The sequence below is a fragment of the Saccopteryx leptura genome, chromosome 6 (assembly GCF_036850995.1).
Source record: "Saccopteryx leptura isolate mSacLep1 chromosome 6, mSacLep1_pri_phased_curated, whole genome shotgun sequence".
NCBI lineage: Eukaryota > Metazoa > Chordata > Mammalia > Chiroptera > Emballonuridae > Saccopteryx > Saccopteryx leptura.
In genome coordinates, this window is record NC_089508.1 from 126,800,043 (window position 1) to 126,823,905 (window position 23,863).

Genomic DNA, 23,863 nt, shown 5'->3' on the forward strand with positions numbered 1-23,863 from the left:
GTCAACCTGGAAACACTGAGGTTACCGGTTCAAAACGCTGGCTTGCCTGGTCAAGGCACATATGGGAGTTGATGCTTCCTGCTCCTCCCCCTTCTCTCTCTCTCTCTCTCTCTCTCTCTCTCTCTCTATCTCTCCCCTCCTCTCTAAAATAAATAAATAAACAAACAAACAAATAAATAAATAATTTTAAAAAACAACAACATGCAACACCTGACCGTTTAGTCAGGGAGGCTGACCTCTTCTCCTTAGATTGTCAAGGGGAACAGTGACAACAGCCAACATAACAATAGCCGTCCTATGTGAATGAATCAAAATTATACTTTTTTTTGTCAGATCAGCACAAAATACATGTTTTGGCATGCCACAGAATTTTAGTCATTGATTTTTGTGTGCCATGAAATGAGAAAGATTGAAAATCACTGGTCTAGTGAGATACAAAACACCAGCCTTCCTTTTAGACAGCAGTCATTTGTGATCAAACCGAGTGTCAGATTCCTCAAATGTAAAGAATCTATTGCCATCTTCCTTTGAAATCTTGTGAATTAGAGGTTTTGCTGAAGAGAAAATAATAGCTATAAATATCTCACAATCTCTGAGCAATAACTTTTGCCACCATAGTACTCTTTTTCAGTGTACCTGATTATAGAAAATCAACCCGTGTAAATATACTGTGGGTACTGTTTGTTTTAATTAAAAGAAGGTAGTTTAGCCTGACCAGGCGGTGGCGCAGTGGATAGAGCCTCGGACTGGGATGCGGAGGACCCAGTTTCAAGACCCCAAGGTCACCAGCTTGAACACGGGCTCATCTGGTTTGAGCAAAGCTCACCAGCTTGGACCCAAGGTCGCTGGCTCAAGCAAGGAGTTACTCGGTCTGCTGAAGGCCCGTGGTCAAGGCACAAGAGAAAGCAATCAATGAACAACTAAGGTGTCGCAACCCAAAACTAATGATTGATGCTTCTCATCTCTCTCCATTTCTGTCTGTCTGTCCCTATCTATCCCTCTCTCTGACTCTCTTTCTCTATTAAAGAAAGAAAGAAAAGGAAAGGGGAAGGGGAAAGGGAAAGGAGTTTAAAGAACTATAGGAAACTACCTAAAAACACTACCTAAAATCTCTAAAATGAAAATGTTCCTGTACAGTCAGACAAATTGACATATTGGCATGTAGAACTAAACAAACCATAATCAGTAATTTCAGGAGAAATGATCAATATTTTAAAGTGAGAATTATAATTCAATAGCTTTAGATCTCACCTAAAAAAAATAGCTTTAGGTAATTTCAAATTTTTTCCACAGACTAGTCTTGGGCCTTTTTATTACTCTCACATGATTGGCAGTTTTTAAAGGTTAGTTCTTTGTCTAAAACAAATAAATTCCTTCACGTTATTTGTTGAAAACTCTTGTGTAATATGACCTGTTGTTTTTTTTTTTTGATATGGTAAGTACAGTACCCTGAGCATAATTATAGACCCAAGTGTGGACACAAAGACCCCAAGATTGAGCCTGGACATGACCTTTAAAAAGAACCTAGAAAATGGATTTTCTACTTTCATCTTATGACGCCAGACTGCTTGACTCATTTGTACCGTTTGTGATAAGATTTGTCAAACATTTCAAATCATTCTGAAAAAAATCATTCAAAAAGTATTCTTTTTAAAAAGTAAATTATAAAAATCAGTGTCATGATTAGCTTATTTTATAGACTAGGTTACTTTTAGGTTTCATTAAATTTTTAATGTTTTCCCAATTTTGAAAGTGATCATCTCTATTTTTCCTTTTATTGAGAGTCTGTTATCTAAAACATATACGGCATCCCTTGATGTTTCTGTGAAAGTTGCATCATACCTGTAATCACCTTCTGTTTGTCTTTGTGAGAATCACCCCTTAAAATTCAGTAATTTTTGAAGCCTCCAGAGTGGCTGACCAGTGTCCCCATTTGAGGTGGCATTGAGGAGACCCTGGTCCATGCCTCCTCTGTAGCGCGGTCTCAGTGATATTTGAACAGGCACATCAGTATGTTTCAGATGTGCACGACCGTGGTCTTGGCAAGTTCTCCTGTTCCTCTGTGTACTGTTCCGCCTCCAAAAGTTTCATTTTTTCAGGGTACATTTGACATTAGTGGATAAGATTTTATGTGGTATGTTATCTGTAGGAATCGCATTGGAAAGGAAATTGCACGTTTTTTTTGTTTTGGGTTTTTTTGTGGGTTTTTTTTGTATTTTTCCGAAGCTGGAAACGGGGAGAGACAGTCAGACAGACTCCCGCATGCGCCCGACCGGGATTCACCCGGCATGCCCACCAGGGGCGACGCTCTGCCCACCAGGGGGCGATGCTTTGCCCCTCCGGGGCGTCACTCTGTCGCGACCAGAGCCACTCTAGTGCCTGGGGCAGAGGCCAAGGAGCCATCCCCAGCGCCCGGGCCATCTTTGCTCCAATGGAGCCTCACTGAGGGAGGGGAAGAGAGAGACAGAGAGGAAGGAGAGGGGGAGGGGTGGAGAAGCAGATGGGCGCTTCTCCTGTGTGCCCTGGCGGGGAATCGAACCCGGGACCCCTGCACACCAGGCCAACGCTCTACCACTGAGCCAACCAGCCAGGGCCGGAAATTGCACATTTTAGAAATATTTCTAATGAACGCTCTTTCCAAATCTTCTTTGTCCAAAGGGAACGTGTTGAGAATACCAGTCACTCAGGAGAAATGCAGGTGACTATTCAAAATCTAATGCCAGCAACTGTGTACACCTTCAGAGTGATGGCTCAGAACAAACACGGCTCCGGGGAGAGCTCTGCTCTGCTCCGCGTAGAAACCCAGCCCGAGGGTGAGTGCCCCCCATTAGCCCCACTGTGGGGAGACCCATCTGAAGGTCTGCCTTGTGTGTAGCCTTGCCTTTAAGGATTTTATGAATTAGTTATGAGACAAAATTCATTCACTTCAAGCAGTAGCAAATAAGTATAAGACAATATAATTCATTCTCAACTGTAACTGATCCTTTAAGACCCAACTCAGGTGCCTTCTAGAATCTTTCCTCTGATTTCTGTCTAATGTTGCATCTCTATCTACATTTCTAAGACACTTTCTTCCTTGAATTATGATTATGGCAAGCATCTCATTTATTTTATGGCAAAGACAGAGCCTTTGTCATCATCAGATTCCCAGTGTCCAGGGCAGGGCCTCACACAGGAAGTAGGTATTCAGTGTTTGTTACCAGCTGGGTTGTCCTGGTCCTCCACCACACCATGCTCTTCGGACTCTCTTGAAAGCTTTTCTTTGGACCTGTGCTCATTTGTGCTAAGCACTGTCACCACTGACTATATTTCTTAAGATTTTCCGCAACTAAAATGAGTGTGGGGCTGATTTATTTTATAAATGTCTTCTATGTCTTAAATTTTGGTTGTGAACTCTAGGCTTGAAATTGTAAGAAGCAGTCCATCAAATACTAAGTAATGCTTTTCCCTTGAGGCTTTCTTCTACTCTTTTAGCATCTTTTACCATAAGCCCGTTTTTTGTCTTAGCCTCCTCCAGATTTCTTTTACCATTAACCGCCCTAGTTTTTTGAGTTAGCAGACTTCCAGTAACAAAGATTTAACTAGAGTGATGGGTACCGTAGCTGTGGAACATCTGTGGCAGCTCCTGACCAGGGACTGAAACAGATTTTGTAGGTTTGCCAGTGAAGCTATGGAACTAGTTCAGAGACCTTACCTGGTCTGGTGGGTTAGGATAGTACAGTCCCGAAGCTGCAGAACTTCATGTCCTGACACTCCGGCATGTCATTCTCTCACCATGTGCTTGTTGCGTGTACCTTGTACACTGCACAGGGCACTAGCGGTGAGGGAGGTGCACAAGGTAGAATTCTCATGTTAAAGAGTAGCAGTCAAGACAGGAGGCCGTTGGTCATTTCAGCGATGCAGCTTAAAGACGAGGGCTCAGAGCCAGCCAACATCGGAGGGCTGTCCGAGAGCCTGCAGACTGTTCAAGTAGGAATGCGTCCCCACTACTGGGAAAGGGTGTTGACTGTGAGAGTTACTGTGTTCAGATAAGAGCAGGAACAGTCTGTTGAGTTACAAGCTCAGTTTCCTTCCAGCAGCCTGTCGTGTGCAGGTGTCATTCATGAGAGGCACTGGGATACAAAACAAGGAGCAATGACTGCGGAAGTTAGTTCTGTGGAGGCAGGTTCTTAGGAAGAGGTGAGAGTTGACCTCGAAGCATTTGACTCAGAGCAAGCATTCCTAGGGAAGGAAACAGTGGGGCCCAGCTTCCCAGACAGGGTCAAATATGCGTGCAAGGTGAGTCACGTGGAGAGCAAAGGGAAAGACCCCTGCATCTGATTCAGTGCGAAAGCTCCACCCTGCATCTGTGAGCCTTCTGCACATACATGAGATATTGGTGAGTTTGTACACAGTCACGTTTTCCTTGGGAAAGAGCCATGGATTTCCACTGTCATCTCAGAGTGTATGAGTCAAGCTGTTGCGAACCATTAGATTCGAAGAGTCATGTCAGTTTAGAGATGAAGGAAAGATGTAAGGGCAGCAGGGTTACTGAGTGCCTGCCATGTGCCGGTCACTGATGTAATGATGAGTCAGGGTGTGAAGATGAGGAGGACTTGACTTCTGCCCACATGAAGCTCACAGTCTGGTACCAGAGATGGATAGGTACGCTGACAGTGGTGGAGTTGAATGAAAAGAAAGTGCTTATCTAGGACCGCTGGTTGGGAGGGCAGCGGACGAGGCAGGGCACGTGAGGGTGGAGGGCAGCTGCAGGACGCTCAGTGCTTAGTGCTCAGGCAGAGAGAAGGCCCTGAGGGGAGCAGGCGCACTGCATTCACTGAAGGGCACACAGCCTGGAGAGGCAGGAGTGTGGGGGCGGCCTGTGGAAACTATTATCCACACTTGACTTCACAAACCAGTGTAAACAGTTTTCCCTTTCTTCTCTGGACAGCTGATGTGAAAGAATTTATTAGTACCTTTTTCTTTAGGATCATATTTGCCTATGCATAGTGAATATGTTGAAAATGATTTGGGGGGAATTTGGGGACTGTTTAGTTTTCTTCCCCTTTAATAAGTGAAAGTTTTCCATGTTGGCAGAAGTGCGCCTAATCCCACCTTTCAGGGTGCATGCACAACATACGCCTTTAACATTGAGTAACATGACTCATGACTGAAAAACCTGTCAAAATAACTATATTCGGGTTTCTGTACTTTGGTAGCAGAACTAATCTTAAGTTATGGTGCCATTACTGAAGAAAGCCAGTTTGTTTTACATTTTGTTGGGGTTTTTTTCCCCCTTTCCTTAAATCGAATGGGTGTCTGTTAACAGAAATGCTAGCTTCAAAGAAGTTGTTTTCAAATACAGTCCAGCAAAGTGTAGGGACAGGAACCCGCCCAGGATATGTGTGTCAGCTGAGAATATGGTGACAATATTTGTGAGATGTGGGCGTTAGAGCTCAACACTCAGTTGCCCAGCCCCTGAGTCTTCAGTCACACACGTCCTGTGCAAGGGTCGTGACAGCCTCCTCACTGGTCTGCTGGGACCTGCGTTTCATAATCAGAAAGTGCCCAGTTCCTGGTTCTGTGGCTCACCCGCTTCCCACCACTTGGGAGTGGCTCTCAGCCTGTCAGCCTCATCTGTGGACAGGACTGCACTGGTACCCATCTCCTCGGGGGAGTGCCGAGATGTATAGCACTCAGTGCTGGGCTCACTGTGAGCATGCATTGAAAGGTAGCTGCTTTAAAATCATTCTTTTATCTAGGCTGTTCCTTCCCTTACTCTCTTTCTTCCATGCATGTGCTCACGTGCTTTCTAAGTGAACACCTGACCATGTCGTGTCCTGTTCCTGCTCTGCGTTGTTCAGTGATTATCTAACACCTACAAGAAACAGTTTATAGTCCATGGCAGGGCATCTGAGGTCCTTCATTGCCTGGCCCTTGTCACGCCTTTCAGCCTTCTCTCTCCCACATCTGCACCCTGTTTCAGCATAACACTCTCTTCTCACCCATCATTTCGCATTTACTGGAATACTTTTCCCTTTGGGATCTGAGGAAACTACTCATTTTTCTTGCTCCCCAGAAGTCGTCACTGATCCTTCCCTTTCCCATGCCATCCCAAAGTAGACTGTGTACCCACTTTGCTACATATGCTGCTTAGCTTAGCGCTTGTGACATGACCTGTGTCTGTTCATACATCTGACTCCCTCTAGACCAGGAGTTCTCTGTGGACAAGGAGTCTGTCCTGCGTCCCCACTACCTGGAGGCAGAAGAAGGCTCTTTGTGTGACGGTGACTTTGTGCGCTGCTGCCCCACCACCAAAGTAGGAGTTGACAGACCACAAGAAGAAGTCTGTAGTGTTTGCTGTCTCCTTTTGATAAACTTGAAATGCTTCACAGATAAAACTGGGTTTTAATTTAAGTCATAAAGAGAGAAATTTGTTTAAATATATATTATCCTAAAAGCACTTCCATCAAATTAGTTGTTTTATTAGGTTTTTTGTTTGTTTTTTGTTTTTAATGTGGCCGTAGTGACATTATTGCTGAGAATGGTCATTGGGGAATGCAGTGAATTTCACTTATATCTCGCTGTCTTGACATTTCCTTTCTAGTTCAGCTCCCCGGCCCAGCACCTAACATCCGAGCGTTTGCAACTTCCCCTACCTCCATCACTGTCACCTGGGAAACACCCTTGTTCGGCAATGGGGAGATCCAGAATTATAAACTGTACTATATGGAGAAGGGCACCGACAAAGAACAGGTATGAGATAAAGCCTTTCTTAAAAATTTACTTTTCAATTACAGTGGACATACATTAATTATATTGGTTTCAGGTGTACAACAGAGTAGACATTTCTACTTTTATGAAGTGATCACCCATCTGACACCGTACATGGTCGTTATATATTAAGCTGGTTTTCAATCCATTGATGGGAATAAAAGAATTGAACTGTATTTCCAAAACTTAATACTTGCTAGTTCTAGACATCTGAGGGAAGTAAAGAGGTTTCGGAAATGAAGAGTTGGCGGATTCTGTTTCTCTGTACTGAGGTTTATTCCGTTATTCAGCAGGGGTCACCAAATACCAAGTAGCATTTCTCAGCAGAATTCCTGTGTTTTTGACTCGTTGGCTTCAACTTGTTAAGTAACATTCTGTATAAAGGATAAAAATTCGTATTTGTCAAATACATTTTTGTCACATTTCTTTTGGTATAAGTTGTGTGTATATAAGTTGTTTCTATTTTATTTGAGGATGTTGATGTTTCGAGTCACTCTCATACCATTAACGGGTTGAAAAAGTACACTGAGTACAGCTTCCGTGTGGTAGCCTACAACAAACACGGTCCCGGAGTCTCCACGCAAGATGTTGCTGTGCAGACATTGTCAGATGGTGAGCCAGCCTTCCTTTGGAACAAGATACTGTGCCTGGGGGCCCTGGTGGTACAGTGGTAAGGTCGTGGGCTTATGATGTCAAGAAGATCATGTTCAAATCCCAGTACCCTTTATTTGTAGCATGGCTTTGATCAAGTCACTTAATGTCTTCTTAACATAAAAATGTAAATAATACAAACCTCATTGAGTTACCATAAAGATTTAGTGGGAAATCATAGAACACGGTGGTGGTGGTACCGAGTAGCTTCTTGGTGTTTTTATTTTTAGTGGGGCTTTTGTATAAGTAAATGTTATTTCTTAGTCAGAGCACAGACTTCAAGGGCTGTGTGAAGACTAGCCTTGATCTTCTTAGCGGTCATATTTGCATGACAAGTAGGTCTTTTTAATTCCTCGGTGGTTTGAGACAGTTTCATTTCTCACCAATGACTGAATTTCTGAGCTAAGCTGTATATATGGATATGCCCGTCACCTAGAACAGTAGTTCTCAAACTACAACTTGCCAGAGAGGTTGAGGATGTCAAGACCAGCATTTAAAAATAATATATTGGCCCTGGCCAGTTTGCTCAGTGGTAGAGCATTGGCCTGGTTTATGGATGTCCCAGGTTCAGTACCCAGTCAGGGCACACAGGAGAAGCACCCATCTGCTTCTCTACCCCTCCACCTCTTTCTTCCCTCTCTCTCTCTCTCTCTCTTTTTCTCCTCCACTCTTGCAGCCGTGGCTCCATTGGAGCAAGTTGGCCCCAGGCACTGAGGATGGCTCCATGGCTGCTGCCTCAGCAGAGCAAAAGCCCCAGAGGGGCAAAGCATTGCCGCCTGGTGGGCATGCCGGGTGGATCCTGGTCAGGGCTCATGCAGGAGTCTGCCTCTGCCTCCTCTCCTCTCACTACATAAATATAAATAAATAAACAAACAAACAAACCAAGCATATTTTTAGAACAGAGCAGAAGATAACAGTTTATTGTATTTAGTAAGTGTAAGTATTATTTCCGGAAACTCACCTAAATCCAATGTGATACAAAATATCTTTTTTCTAAAAAACACCCCTCACATATAAACACCCATGCTTTAGAAGCTGTCGTTTGACTCCCTGAAGCAAATGGTCAGTCGTGACAGCAGCAGCAACAGAGCCAGCTGGTGTCACGTGTGTCCTGGAAGGAGAAACAGAGGCATTGCCCGCCTTGCCCGAGGGCCCAGCCCGCGGTGCTTCCCTGGGACCAGTGACAGTGAATGGACATTGCCATACCGCTAGAAGTTCTGCAAAACATAAAATACACTTGCCTGGATTCTTCAAAAATACCAGCCTCATGAAAGAAAAAAAGTTGGGGACTCATTCTAGGTATAGATTAAAGAAGAGTAGTAACACATGAAATACTGTAAAACAGGAATGGTCCCTTACTGGTGCCTGCATCTGGAAGCAAAATATAAATAAGGAACACCATTCACTTCATGCTCAGTAGGTGTAGTGGTAGACAGTATTAAATGTTAGATATGCTATTAGGTATATTTTGTGTTAAGATTAGATTTCCTGAAAGTGAGCATTGTAATAGTCTTGTTGGAGAATGTCCTTGACCTTGGGAGATACAAGCTGTAGTATTTAGGAGTGAGAGTATCAGGGTTACTCTAGCTGTCTCTCAGATGACCTGGGAACAGTCTGTAGGTAGATAAATCTCTGTGTAGATTCCATGGGACGTGGCAGAACATTAACAGTTGGTGAGTTCAGGAAAAGAATATATGGTGTTCATTGTATTATCCTTCCCATTGTCTTCTGTGACACTTTTCAAGGTAAATTGGGAAAAATGACTACAAACTCTAGTTTGGTTAGCCAACTACATAAGCCAAGTTAGTCAAGACTTTTGAGAAGAATTGAGGGGATTTGAAATCCACAAAAGCATATTTAAATTTCACTAAGTGGGTTGGCATGCCAACTACAGTGCCCACCCGGGACTGAACATCTGAACGCGGTAGCTAAGTGCAGCCCTGGGATGGGACAGATGTTGGTTCCTATGTTAGCTGGAACAAGTACTGTGGACAAGAGATGTGACCCTCATCTGTAAAGTGGGGGTGGTAGTGGGAGCTCCTGTGTGGGATTGCCGTAGGGACTAAGTCCCTGCTGTGTAAGCACACAGCACATCTCAGCCATGAGGGTAGTGATGAAGATGGTGGTGCCAGCACACTGGCGCCTCCACAGCAGAGTCACAGGTCCTTATAGGGAGATGATCAGAACCAGCATGGACTTTTTCAGAGCACAGGTTCCTCAGTCCTGCTCTGCACCCTCTGAGGGCTGATGCCTGATGCACTTTGTCCAAAATACAGCACTCAGTGAGAAGTAGTCTCTGCTCTCCTTGTGAAAGCTGACAGCACATGGGCACTTAGCTATTTACATGGCCACCAAGTGTCAGAGAAAAGGCAGGAGAAGATTTCATAGATAGATGAGTGGAGAAGACCTAAAGTCAGTGTTCTGTGAACAGGGAGGACACTATTCAGGATTACTTAAGTTCCCTTTGCTGACTTCAGTTACCACAGCGGGGAATGCAGGGGTGGGGGTGCTAGACCACACACTGGGAGATGCCCATCTTGTGTTCTAATATGTGAGGAACTGAAGTTGTGCAGCTGTTTACACAACAGTCCCAAACGCCTCACACCTGTATGAGTGTTCCTGTGACACAGTTGTCCTGGGAAGCCAGGTGGTCACTGTACTGAAGCTGGCATTGCTTACATAACTCTGCTTTACTTGGGAACTGCCTTCAGAACCTTCAGCACTAGTTTTGGAGCTCCACGGGAAAGCCAGGCTTACTGGCATACACACATCATGCTTTGGGCTGGTGATGACATCACCCACCTCATTCACTTGCCATATTCATTGCACTTGTTCCCAGAGACATTGTGGCTCTTCCCCAAAGTAAAGCTGTGCTCTCACCAAGAATAATCAAAAGAATATGCTAAAGGATCAGAACGTGTCTGGAGTCTTGAAATAAGCATCTGACTTCCCAAGGGTCCAACCTAACTCTGGTGTGGGGGTATATATATGATAGTGTCTCACTCTTGTAGATGAATTGAATGTGACCATACCCTGTCCATGAACCGCTGTCACCGCCAGGGCATGACAGCTACATTGAGACTTCAGGGGCATCATCAGTGTCTGCACTGTGCACTTGTGTAAAGTGATTGAAAGAAATTTCTTTTTATTTGTTTCTGCCTGTCCAGTTCCCAGTGCCACTCCTCAGAATCTGTCCTTAGAAGTAAGAAACTCAAAGGTAAAACTTCACATTTCTGTTGTTTGTTTTTACTAGTGTGTTACCAAGACTCAGATGGGCGATGGAGAGGGGGATTCCGTATCACGACAGTTGTTATCAGGAGATAAGGTGACCTAGGTGTTACCCTCTCTGGGAAAGCTGGGCCTAGAAACCAGCACCAGTTTATTCAGTTTAACATGACCGCCTTTCCCTGCTGCCAAAGTTACTTCAGCCTCTCTGCAAATATGTTGCTGTTGTTATAGGAATCATTACATTCCAGATTTTGACAGTCCAGACCAGGGTGGTTAGGGAGACAGCAGTCCGTAGTTATGGTCCCTCAGTATCCTAGTTCTGTGAGATGAGCCTATGTGCACGTGTCTCGCAGTTGCAGATGCTGAGCTGCCCGTCCTGGGCATGTCCACTACATACTGAGGGCATGTACACCTCTCCGTGTACACCTCTCCAGAACCTCTTCTGGGCTGCACAAACATCTGACATTTTTGGTCCTTTCAGAAATACTATTGAAGTCCTTTTCCTTAAAACAAAAACAAAAAACCCAGCTGTTAATTAAGGATCCCCTTTTTAAAGAGTTCTACAACTGAGATGGAGAGAGCCTCAAATGTGCCTCTAACCTGTGTTTTCTTCTGAAAACTTTTTTGAGACTTTTGCCCAGTATCTTCCTTCTGGGAGAACACCCAGGAGGTCAAGGGCCCAGAGTGTACTGCTTGCAAAACAGCCTCTCGGCTTTGACCACTGAGGGTCTTATAATTAAGAAGTATTTTTGAATGATTACTAAATAACTTGTAAAGCTCTAAGCATCCTACCGCCTCTGTGTTCCTTCTCTTTAGACAGTGAGTTTGGGGTAGTAACACATGAAACCATTAGGACCACACTTTTGACACATTCTGTATCTTCCTCATAAATCTATCTTTTACAGAGTATTATGATCCACTGGCAGCCTCCGCCTCCAGCCACGCAGAACGGGCAGATCGCCGGCTACAAGGTCCGCTACCGGAAGGCCTCCCGCAAGAGTGACGTCACCGAGACCGTGGTGCCTGGGACACAGCTGTCTCAGCTGATCGATGGTGAGCCACTCTGCACACAGGGAGACAATGTCTGTCACAGGCGTGGAGTTACACTGGTCTAATCGCCGCCCTGAGCTGGTGGCTCGCTCGCACAGAGTAAATGTGGTTCCAGAGAACTTGTGATGGTTTGGTCTGCATCCGACTTGATCAAAGCTGACAGAAGACACTCTTACAAATCCTGCCATCTCTGAATGGTGGTGCTGTGTTGGAGTTTTATTTACTTGTTTGTGTTTTTCTGTGTTCTCCCATTTTCTTTTGTATATGTGTGTTTGTGTGTGTACATATATATATATCTAATTAATTTTTTGTTATCTAAAAAAATAAGTTAAAACCAAGCTACTAGCAGAGTATGCAAAGTGATTTCTGTAACACAGACTCCTCTCATGAGGAAGTGGTGTGAGACAGCATGTGTGGTCACTACAGCCATGCATTAGCCTTGCATTAGCCTTCTTGCTGCTATGGACACAACAGTGTTTTAGAAAATCCAGTCAAGTCAGGGATGGCTCCTTTTGTCTGGTGTTTCCTTCATGTGCAGCAGAGCAGGTGGCATAGCCTAAACTTCCCATGCATTGCTTCCCTCCATTAGAAATCTAAGATGAGCTTGACATCAGCCACTTTCCTGTGCCCCAGGGGCCAGGTCAAAAAGTACAATGAGTCTTCCCTTCTTCATGAGTTTCTAAAAACTGAGAAGCACCTGAGAGTGAAAGAGTCTGCTCTAGTGACCCGGCAAGCTTTCTCCCGCCCCTCATCTCATAGACAAACGGGACTGACTGCTTTCAGAATAGGAGACAGCAAGTGCTTGTCTCCATGGGGATCGGTCTTCCTCCTGCAGAGTGACCATGCTGTCATGGCACTGCAGGAAGTCTCACTAAGGGACTGTTAAAGTGAAGTTGCTCACAGATGTTCTCAAATGTCAGTTCCTGATTTTACTCCAAGTATAGCTAAATAGCTCTTCCCCTCTGAAAGGCTCTTAATCTGAATATGTAACAGTAGATATTTACTGTATACCAGCATTGTTCTTGTTGCTAACAACACAAAAATACAGTGCTTGTTCATGTGACACTGTTCATTTCTCAATGAAACATTTGATGTATAAGGAGAGTATCATTTTTGTGGTAAAAATAGATTTATCTTTATCAAGAAAATTCTTACATCAGACCCTGGCTGGTTTGCTCAGTGGATAGAGCATTGGCCTGGTGTGAGGAACTCCCATGTTCAATCCCTGGTCAGGGCACACATGAGAAGTGACCATCTGCTTTTCTCTTCCTCCCTCTCCACTTTCTCTCCCTCTTCCCATCCCACAACCAGTGGCTCAGTCAGTTCAAGCGTGGGCCCTGGGTGCTGAGGATGGCTTGGTCTGTCTGAGCACCATCAGCTTCAGGTGCTAAAAATAGCTCAGTTGATTGGAGCATCAGCCCCTGAAAGGGGTTGGCAGGTGGAGTCTATCTCCCTTCCTCTCACTTAAAAAAAAAAAAAAGAAAATTCTTCCATTTTTAAATCATATTTAGATTGATTCCTTTAACAGACTTACTGAATTTTTATTAGTGTGGGCTAGCACTGGGTGTGTAGCAGTGAGCAAAGTGAAGATCTTTGCTCTCTCGAAGCATGACCCTGAAGCTCAATAAGTGTTAGAGAATAATGTGGATTACTAGGATCCTGTACTGATCAACAACCAATGGTTAAGTTTCAGCCAGAAGTAGTTGTTTTTTGTTTGTGTACCCTTACAGCACTTCATGTATTCTGCCATCTCTCTGTGTGATTTGCATGCCTTTGTGTTAGTCTGTGAACTCTTCACACGCAGGTCTCCCACTGTGTAGGTGTGCGCTCCCTTGCTCTCTTCTGTCCTGACTGTCCAATGAGAGGAGGGCGTGGCTGAATTCTTTCAGCACCTTGGTTGAGCCAAGTTCTCCTGTAGGCCACATCCTTGTCTATGAATAGCTGTGAGCACGTGCACATGCCCTGGCTCTTTGTGGTTCGCGTACACAGGAGGGGGCAGGCAGGCAGAGTGACCTGGGCCTGGCCATGTTGTGTCTCCTTCTGTCTCGCTTCTTGCTTTCTTGGGGACAGAGAGGTTTGGGGTGGTCAGCGGAAAACAGAACCTCCCATCTCTCTGCTCCCACCAGGTGGCAGAGACGACTAACCAGGTCCAGGCTCAATTCTGACCAGGTTCTCTCGGTAGCTCGCTCTTTGGAATTTCTGTACAGTGTTGCTGGCCAGCCACAGATCCCAATATTTGGATGGGCAGGTAGGATAATTTTTCATAACCCTAAATAGGACCAATCACAGTATCTGATTAAAGTGATAAGTTTTATGTGTATTTGAACACAATTTTTAAAAAGGTGGATTCATGAGTATGTGAATAGCTGACCATATTGTGCTTTACTTTGTAGGGTAGACTTTTTTTTTTTTTTTTTTTTTCATTTCTCTGAAGCTGGAAACAGGGAGAGACAGTCAGACAGACTCCCACGTGTGCCCGACCGGGATCCACCCGGCACGCCCACCATGGGGCGACGCTCTGCCCACCAGGGGGCGATGCTCTGCCCATCCTGGGCGTCGCCATGTTGCGACCAGAGCCACTCTAGCGCCTGAGGCAGAGGCCACAGAGCCATCCCCAGCGCCCGGGCCATCTTTGCTCCAATGGAGCCTTGGCTGCGGGAGGGGAAGAGAGAGACAGAGAGGAAAGCGCGGCGGAGGGGTAGAGAAGCAAATGGGCGCTTCTCCTGTGTGCCCTGGCCGGGAATCGAACCCGGGTCCTCCGCAAGCTAGGCCGACGCTCTACCACTATGCCAACCGGCCAGGGCCGTAGGGTAGACTTTTATGCATAGATCTTTGTTGCCTTTGATATGTTGGTAAATTGCATACTTTATTAGCCAATAGTAAATAAGAAAGGTTGCATAATAGAAAGGCGTTGTTCCTTTTTTTACTTGTTGTGTATACTTATGGGTAGGTAAGCTAATGAGAAATATATTTCCAGGCTGTGTTTGGTATGTATAAAGTTTGTTCTCTATGGTTATGGCGTGACAAGATGTAGGATAGGAGTTCCAGCTCCCCTTCTTCTCTGGTCTTCAGTGTCTTCTGAGACCGGCTGACTTTGTTCCTTCGTTATGACTCTTTTCCTGTCCTTGGCTTCTTTTTGGCCTTAGCTTTCTTAGTCACAGAATGAAAGGGTTACATTAAATGATCTCTAAAACGCCCTCAAGCTCTTGAACAGAATCTGTGATCCCCTGGAAACTTTACCCATTCCTGTTTCTCTGGTTTCCTGTCCAGTCTGGAGCTGCTCCCTGCTGTGCTTGTGAATTGCTTGCTGCGTGTTAACTTCAAGATTTTATCAGGGCAGCAGCTATATACCGTGTTTGTGGATAAATACTTGCTTTAATGATAATTTGTTTTGTTTACTCAAAACTTTTGTTTCAGCTTGTCCTTTTTTGTCATTTGGGTCTCAGGTCTGGATCGGGGGACCGAGTATAATTTTCGAGTGGCTGCTCTGACGGTCAATGGCACAGGCCCAGCTACCGACTGGCTGTCTGCTGAAACATTTGAAAGTGACTTAGATGGTAAGAGCAACAGTTGGCAGGATGAGCACAGGTGAAGTTTACTAACTGTAGTCAAGTAAGGAGTCTAAATGAAAAGCCACAGACTTTGGGGTGTATATCACTGTCATCTCTGAACATTAATGTATCATATGCTGCCATCCCTGTAGTGCAGCAAGTTTCCTGGATTTCTTTCCCCCGGTGGCTTTTAGAGAACTTCCTCTTTAAGCAGACCCAGAACCAGTACACTGGTACAGGGGCTTTAAGGTTGTTTGTCACCAAGGCCATTAAGTACGTGGGTGATCTAAAACATAAAGCTGACAAGCCACATGAGTCTTGCCTTTATTTCCATTGATTTCCCTTTCCCCCACCTGTTTATTCATTGGGTAAGTCCATACGGGTATGTGTGTTCACCTGTATTGGAGACAGGTGCTGCACTTGGGAGACAAAAGACCTTTAGCTTTTATTCTGACTCTTGGTTTACTAGTACCTAAAAATAAGATAGCAGTTTATGACTTGAAAGATACTGTAAATTGCCACCTTCTTAAGCCCCTTGTCTCCCGCCATTTAAATCAATTTGTGGTTCTGAAGCTTCGTGTTTTCTGGTGTGTCGTGTTAGGGGAGTGAATTATTAATACCGTTGCTGTGATGTGACACTTGATTACCTGTTGACAGCAGGCTTCTAATTAGTTGGTATTTCTGCCTGGTGAGTGTGGAACCAAGATGTGGGACCTCAAAGGATGGGTGACCACTGAAAGCCACCGTCTCAGTTCTCTGTCAGGCAGAGGTTCTTAGAGCTCTCTGTCTTCCCTTTCAAACTAATACTGCAGGGTCCTGTCTGTCAGGCTGTTCAGGTTGTTTTCTTCCCAGAATGCAGTAAGCCGTGGCCGTACTTGACTGTGTACACAGACTCTCTCTGACTTCTTGGGAATCAAGGAAAAAACTCGGACCTGGGTAGTTCAGCAGGAGACAGAGAACCATTCCCCCAGGGCAGTGAGGTATGCCAAGGGAAGACGGGCCTCATCTCACTGTTCCAGTCTCCTTCCCAGAAACCCGTGTTCCAGAGGTTCCTAGTTCCCTTCACGTTCGCCCACTCGTCACCAGCATCGTGGTGAGCTGGACTCCTCCCGAGAACCAGAACATCGTGGTCAGAGGTTATGCCATTGGTTATGGCATCGGTAGCCCGCACGCCCAGACCATCAAGGTGGACTATAAGCAGCGCTACTACACCATCGAGAACCTGGGTGTGTATGTCGAGGGGGGGTCATTGCCTGCTTCTTGCCTTTTTGTTGTATCATTTTATTTTTATAGAAAAGCTTCAGAAGTTGTACAGAGAAATCCCGTATGCCCTTCACTCAGTTCTCCAAAGTTAATGTTTGCCCACATGTGTTTTGTCCTTCTCTGTCTTCCTACATACTCGTTTTTCCTGCAGACCCTCAGAGAGTAAGGTGAGGACCTGATGCCTCTTCACCACCACTGCTTTAAGGTGCATTTCCTGAAAACAAGGACATTTTCTGACACAACCACCATGCAGTTATCAAAGTTAGCCAGTCAGCACTGAGACAGTTGTCTATAGACCTAATTCATGTTTTACTAGCTGTCTCATGAATGTCCTTTATGATAAACAGGAAATGTCCAGGGTCACATGCTGCATTTCCTTATTGTGTCCTATGGGTGTTCTCTGACATGGAACCGTTGGTATTTTGTTTTACTTTAATGACTTACATTTTTGAAAAGTGTAGAGCATTTTTTACTTTTATAGGCTGTCCCTCCATGTGGACTTGTCCAGTACTTCCTCACTGCATTGAGCTGATGGGCTTCTGGAAGGAACAATGTAGACAGGACAGCCTGTCACTGGTGAGGCGACTTTACACTATGGATTAAAATGGAACATAGCACATTTCTCTACTATAAAGTTATTTTTTTCCCTTCATAATTAATAAGTAAGTTATGGGGGAGACAAACCATGACTTTGTAAGTATGTATTTTATTTTTCATCAGCTGTTCATTTAATAGTTTTAGTATCTTCAGTAACAGTCACTACTTGGTGTTTCACAGATGGTGATTTTCTAATTCCTTTACTTCTTCTACATTCATTAGGGTTCTTTAATAAGGAAAAACCTTCCTTCTCTTTCACAGTGAAAGGATGACCCATGGGAGCACTTCATCACTCGTTCCTCTCCACTTGACCTCTTTACCTTTCTTTAAGTGCTTCCTTCCTGTTGCCACAAAGGTTTCAGGCTCTGCAGTTTCCTAGCTGTAGTCCTGAACAACCATTTCTCCAAGGAACCCTGGTTTTTGGTTTGTTTGTTTATGGAAAATGGTATTTAAAAACCAATACTTGAGTATTCTGTGAACTCACTGCTGCAAAAAGTCCTAAGGAATCTACAAGAAAGGCTACTAAAACTATTAAGTGAATTTAGCAAGGTTACAAGATATTTTAAAGTTGATATCCAAAAATAGTCGTGTTTCTATACTCTAACAATAAACAGTTGGAAACTGGAATTAGAATCTCATTCTCCCCAGTGCAATCCTAAGTAAAATCCCAGTAGACATTTTTTTCTATAGAAATTAATAAACTTACTCTAAAATTTATAGGCAATATTGAAGGAACTAGAATAGCCAAACATTTTTGAAAATCAAGAATGAAGTTCAGAAGACCCACACTACCTGATCTCAGGATATACTACAAAGCTGCTGTAGCTAAGACACAGGTGTTGGTGTTGGTATAAAGGTCAGGTGATTAATGGAACAGAATAGAGTCCAGAAATAGATCAGTATATATGTGGTCAGTTCATATTTGACAAAAATACTGAGACAATTTAGTGGGGAGAAGATAGTACGGCAATAATTGTCTGTCTCTGTGACCTCGAGGTCGGCAAGGAGAGCCGAGGATGCGTAAAAGCACAAATGATAAAAATTTTAAAATTAACAAATTTGACTTCATCAAAATTTAAAACTACTTTTGAAAAAAGATATCTGTGAAATGAAAAGGTGAGCCACAGAGTAGGAAAAAATACCATTCAAATATCTGATAAGTAATTTGAGTCCAGATTGTATAAAAACTCTTACAGCTCAGTAAGAAGATGGCAGCCCAGTAAACAATTCTGATGAGAATTACAGAGTGGACGGTGCTAGTCTATAGTGACAGAAAGATCAGCAGTTGCCTAGAAATGGTGGTGGTAGGAATGGACAGCAGGAGGCCCAAGAGAACTATTTGGAGTATTGGAAATATCCTATATATTCATCATGGTACTCAACGAACTGTACACTTAAAAGGGTACATGTTACTGTATATTAATTATACCTCAAAGTCGATTTACAAAGCAAGAAAATGAGAAATAATACTATTTTATAATAAAAATGAACTGATCTTGGTAGGTGTCAGTACTTCTCCAGGTTGTATTATCATCATAGAGCTCTTCCTTTGAAACGTGTTTTTCAATTCAGAATCTGCCCTGGCCAGCTTTTTCATGCAAGTCATTTCTTTGCGAATTTCTTTTCATAGACAACTTTAGGTGTCTAAAAGGTGACTTACCTTCATCTTTTCCAGTAGAAAATAAACAGCAATTTAATCAGCAATTTCAGAAAGAGTAGCCTTTCTCCTTTCAAGAAGAAGCAACACTGCTAACTTAGGGCCTGTTCCCTGCATGAGCAGTCCTTGGAGGCCTTTGTCAGGGAGAAGAGTTGCTGAGCTGCTGCCTGCTGTTTCCTTCATGAAATGACAAAGGAAAACCTTTGCGTTTGGGCAGCCATGGTCCTTGATCTTCAGGTGCTTTCAATCTCCTAGGAAAGCAGAATTAACACCTAAGAGATCGCAGCATGAGTCAAAGTGGAGTGTGGTCAGAGAAGGGAAGAAGCTCACCCTGGACTTGAAGGACCAGTCGGACTAGTGTTCGAAAACTGATGGGCAGGAATGGCCCATGTGCTAAAGAGGGTGGACAGACCTTGTTAGAAGAGAGGACGCACGTGAGGAGTAGCAAAAACACTTAATTTGGTATGAAGTGGAGTGAGCTGGGGCTGTGTTAGTGAGCACAGATCTAAAATGCGTGTGACAGGAACCCAGAGAAGAAAGTCAGAGTGGAGATGTGCATCTAAGAAATTCATTTATTAAGCAAAGGACAGCTCTCTCCTGAGGCTCAGAGTCACATGAACATCAACGCACTGGGACATTGTCCATATTTTCCCAGAACAATCAGAATTAGAGTTGTGTCTTTTCTCGCAGACCTTTCGATCAGTCATCAGGTATTTAATGAGCACCTGCAGTATCCCAGACACCATGCTGGAGATTGAGCAGAGAGAGTCAACCAGACATGATCCCAATTGTTAGAAATAATGCAATTCTTTTGAAATAATTGCAGTTGTTTATAGAGTGCTGAGGACGAGAAACGGAGTGTAACTAGAGAGGCTTATCTAGTTTTAAAGTGATGAGCCCTTTAAGATGAATAGGCTTTGTCTAGGTAAAGAAGAAGAGTGGCCTATGTCCCCAACTAGGGGCACTGCTCATGTCAATGCCCAGGATCAGGAGGCATGGTGCCCTGAGAACAAGGGGTGTTACGTGCAGACCTAGGCAGAGGGGGGAGAGGCAGATAGATAGAATCCACAGACTTCATCTCCTGCATGACAGGTAGAGGGGTAGTGAGGTCTTAGTCACTCCCAGGTGTCTGGCATGAGCAGCAGGGAGCACAGAAGAGTCACTTATGGACCAGGAAACACTGGGGCAGCTCTGCAGTTACAGACGGGTTAACCTAGAGGGCTGGTGATCAGAAGAAAGATTTGGACTAGAAATAGGTGATTGCACTGAGGATCAAAACAGCAGAGGCGGGGTCACAGTGAACAGAGGGACAGCTGTCAGAGGGGAGGGGGACAAGGGGACGAGATCAAAGAAGAGGAAGAGAGTAGCCAAGTTATATATATATATAACATAGATACAGACAACAGGGTAGCAGTAATCAGGGAAAGGAGGTGGAGGTAGGGGGAAGGGGGAGAAACGAGGGTGGAAAAAGACTGCATGGGGCATGGGAGGCACAGTATGGGGGTAGAGGGTGTTATACTGAGTGGGACACTTGAAACCATGTCAACACAATCAATAAATTTTTAAAACCCATAGGCATAATACTCCAAAGAAAAAAAAATAGTATTTACATTTGATGACACGTATGTGCTAATCCAAGTTCAGGAGGGAGTGAGAGCCCAGAGGAGAGGAAGAAGAGTGGGAACAGAGTGGGGCTTGAAAACAGGTGTCATGGGCTCTTGGCACCCCCACCATGGTGAAGGACTGTCCCTTCTCCCATGTTACCCAGACCTCCACCTTTGTCCTCACCAGGCAAGTCTGAGTCTTGTTGAGTCCATCTGTCATCCACTCATTCCGCCACTGGAAGACCAACTACCTGTATATATTGCCTGTTTGTGTTGCCCGAAGACGGGGCCACCATGCAAAGCTGCTGTTTCAGACTTTTGAAGTAATGCAGGCCACTCAAGTGTAGCCACTTTGGAAGACTGCCCAGCTTTGCCAGAAGTAAGTGGTGTGGGTCAGCTGCCCACTCTGCAACCCTTCAATGGGGCTCTGGTTTTCATTTCCAACTCTGGACTTTGAAAGTGCCCATCCTAAATGTGACCTGGATCAGGAATGCTATGAAGAAGAGTCACCCTGATGTACCTCAGCAAACAGGAGAATCAGTACTGTTCCAACTCCTTCATGCCCCTCTGTTCACTGTGTCTAACGAGCGGCACTTTATATGGTCACCTTGCAAGAGTGTTTTTCACTATCACACTTCCTGCAGCACCACCTCCAAGCCTGTTGTAATTCTGGCGGGTGGCTCCACCAACCGATAAGTCCACGTGAGGGCCAGATGAGATCCGACGATTCCTAGTGGAGTCCACCCCACCCCTACCCCGAGTGTTAAGGATGTCCAACAATTCCTGATTCAACAATTTTCTTCTGCTTCTCCCGCTTGGTCATTCTGGTTGCTGTCCTTCTCCTTCTGAGAAGGGAAGGGGTTGGTTTAATGTCGGACTTTATTTGTGGGCTTTCAGCACAGGAAAATCTTATTCACTTATTCTAACCTGAGCCCCCCACTACACAAGAACATCACTGAACCGTTAGTAGCTTGAGACCAGGAGAGAATTCAGGCACAGCCAGCCCCCCTCCTGGCACTCATACCAGGAGTTGATTCCAGACGGTTTTTTACACAGTAGTTCCCCCTTATCCACTGTTCCTGTTTCTGTGGTTTCGGTTACCCATGGACAACCAAGGTCTGAAAATATTAAACGGAGAATTCCAGAAGTGTAGAGTAAGTTTTAAATTCCACACCATTTTGACTACTACAATGAAATCTTGAGACACACACACACATACTGACCCTCCCTTCCAGGATGTGAATCATCTTTTTGTCCCGGGTATCCGTGCTGAACGCACTGCCTCCCATTGCCACTTAGCCATCTCGGTCAGCAGATTGGTCATCAGAGACAGAGAGACCACATTCACATAGTGCTTATTATATAGCATTGTTACAGTTCTATTTTATTGTTGTTAATCTGTTATTGTGCCTAATTTATACGTTAAACTTCATCATAGGTACTCTGCATAGGGAAAAGCAGTGTGTATAAGATTCAGTACTATCCTTGGTTTCAGGTATCCACCGGAGGTCTGGGAACGTGTTCCCTGTGGGTAAGGGGGCACAGCTGTACTGTGCATGTGGCCACCTCGCACCCCCACGTAAACATTTCCACCATCTTCCCTCCTGATGTCCTCTGCAGCTGAGTTCACGCAGTCACCCCTGAATTGTTTAAAAGCCTGTTGTGAGAACTCCTTTAAGTGTTCTGACCTGTTTCTTCCCTTCAGATCCCAGCTCTCACTATGTGATTACCCTGAAAGCATTCAACAACGTGGGTGAAGGCATCCCCCTGTACGAGAGTGCTGTGACCCGACCTCATACAGGTACGTGTCCCAGCCATCTCCCATCTGCAGCGTCCTCCCAGTCGGCCTCAGGAGCTGGCGGGCGTGCGGCCCACCCGTAGTATCAGTGGAGGGGAAAGTCCACAGCCATGTGGGACACAGGCTATGGACAGGAGCGTGGGCTGTCCTCATGGGATATCTCATTAATTCCTGGTCTGCTTTCTAGAAAATATTAACAATCCTGTCATGTAGACAGTTGTATGTCGATGTACACCACATGTTTTGGATGTGTTTGGATCTAGGAAGCATAGTTGTGAGAGAATGATAAGTGATTTTTCATCTTTTGGTCATGTGAGTTATAACTAACGAGAAAGCCCGGCGGTCATACGAAATGACCGCTGTTCTAGATATTATAAGTTGTAATTAAAATGATTTATGCAAAGGTGTCTGCTAATTCAAACTGAATTACCCAGGGCAGGCGGCAAGGACGCCCCTTTGCTTAGTGCCCCACAGGGTTACCCCCTTCTACTTGCTTAATTGCTTAAAGTAGAGTGCAATGAAGGAAACCACTGGCGGTACATTTCTTAAGAGCCACCGTTAGCTCAATAAATAAAGGTGATTTAAATAATAAAATGTTAATTCACATGTCAAAGATCTCTTTGTACACAACATTTCTTTTGTAGATCTTTCCATCATTTTTAAGCTCGCCTTGCAGAGGACCATCAATTATTTTTAATTTTACGTCCGTTCTTTCACGAACTCTTGAACAGGCAACATAAAATTGACTGTGTCCAAATGCAGGCTCAGGTAAAAAAATGCCAACACGCTTAAGCGTTTGGCCCTGAGACTTATTGATGGTCATAGCAAAGGCAAGTTTTACAGGAAATTGTCTACGTCTCAATTGAAACGTCAACCCTGTTTGAGATGGAGCCAAATCAATTCTTGGAATGACATGTATTTCACCTTTAGAGGAGCCAAAGACTTAGCTATTATGACATTTTTCAATTGGAGAACCTCTAGTCTTGTACCATTGCAAAGACCCCTTCTGGTGTTAAGATTTCTTAACAGCATAATAATTGCTCCAATCTTTAACCTCAGTTTGTGAGGTGGCATGCCAGAAGGCGACGGACTATTTAAAAATTCCGTTGGAAAGTTGTTGGCACTCACTTTATTATCAGCTACAACGGAATCAACACTTAAATATGTCATGTCGTTCCCTTCTATGATATTTAAGACATCATCATTTAATTTGTCTACATCAGAATTTTTAGGACACAATATTGCCCTTTCACTAATTTCACTGATGTTTCCAGGCTGGATTTTATTACCAAAAACCCAATCCACTAAACTATCTTTGCATATCATTGACAAAGGAATCTCGACAACATCTTTACTCAGTCCATTATCATCAGAAAGAGTTCCATTTCCAAGTTTTAAAAGCCACTCACTATATTCGGGGTCATTTGACCTCATGTTCATTGTCAGTGGGAGTTTCTTAAATAAATCCCATGATTTTGCAAATTTTATGCGATTTTGTATTATTGCGGCTTATGGAGCATGAGGCAATACTGATAGACATAGATTGTCTAAAGTCACCTCCAAGAAGTAAAACTTTTCCTCCAAATGGATAATCATTTTTCATGATTTCTTTTAACAACCTGTCAATTGTATCCACGGTCAAATTGATTAGTTTCTAACTTGAAGTTTAAGGACTGACAGTGTTCACATTTAATATTAATGTCACCAGAGG

At 44.2% G+C, this 23,863-nt stretch overlaps 1 protein-coding gene across 6 annotated transcripts in view; it reads left to right on the forward strand.

The window, feature by feature from the left end:
• NEO1 (neogenin 1) overlaps positions 1 to 23,863 on the forward strand; it is a 227,818-nt gene that overhangs the window by 167,847 nt on the left and 36,108 nt on the right. For all 6 annotated transcript variants that reach the window (XM_066388533.1, XM_066388536.1, XM_066388538.1 and 3 more), the window contains 8 exons: positions 2,659 to 2,813; positions 6,587 to 6,735; positions 7,227 to 7,365; positions 10,572 to 10,621; positions 11,538 to 11,685; positions 15,129 to 15,239; positions 16,265 to 16,459; positions 22,060 to 22,155. In XM_066388533.1, coding sequence (XP_066244630.1) covers positions 2,659 to 2,813; positions 6,587 to 6,735; positions 7,227 to 7,365; positions 10,572 to 10,621; positions 11,538 to 11,685; positions 15,129 to 15,239; positions 16,265 to 16,459; positions 22,060 to 22,155 — 1,043 coding nt within the window. The remainder of the gene's footprint in view (positions 1 to 2,658; positions 2,814 to 6,586; positions 6,736 to 7,226; positions 7,366 to 10,571; positions 10,622 to 11,537; positions 11,686 to 15,128; positions 15,240 to 16,264; positions 16,460 to 22,059; positions 22,156 to 23,863) is intronic.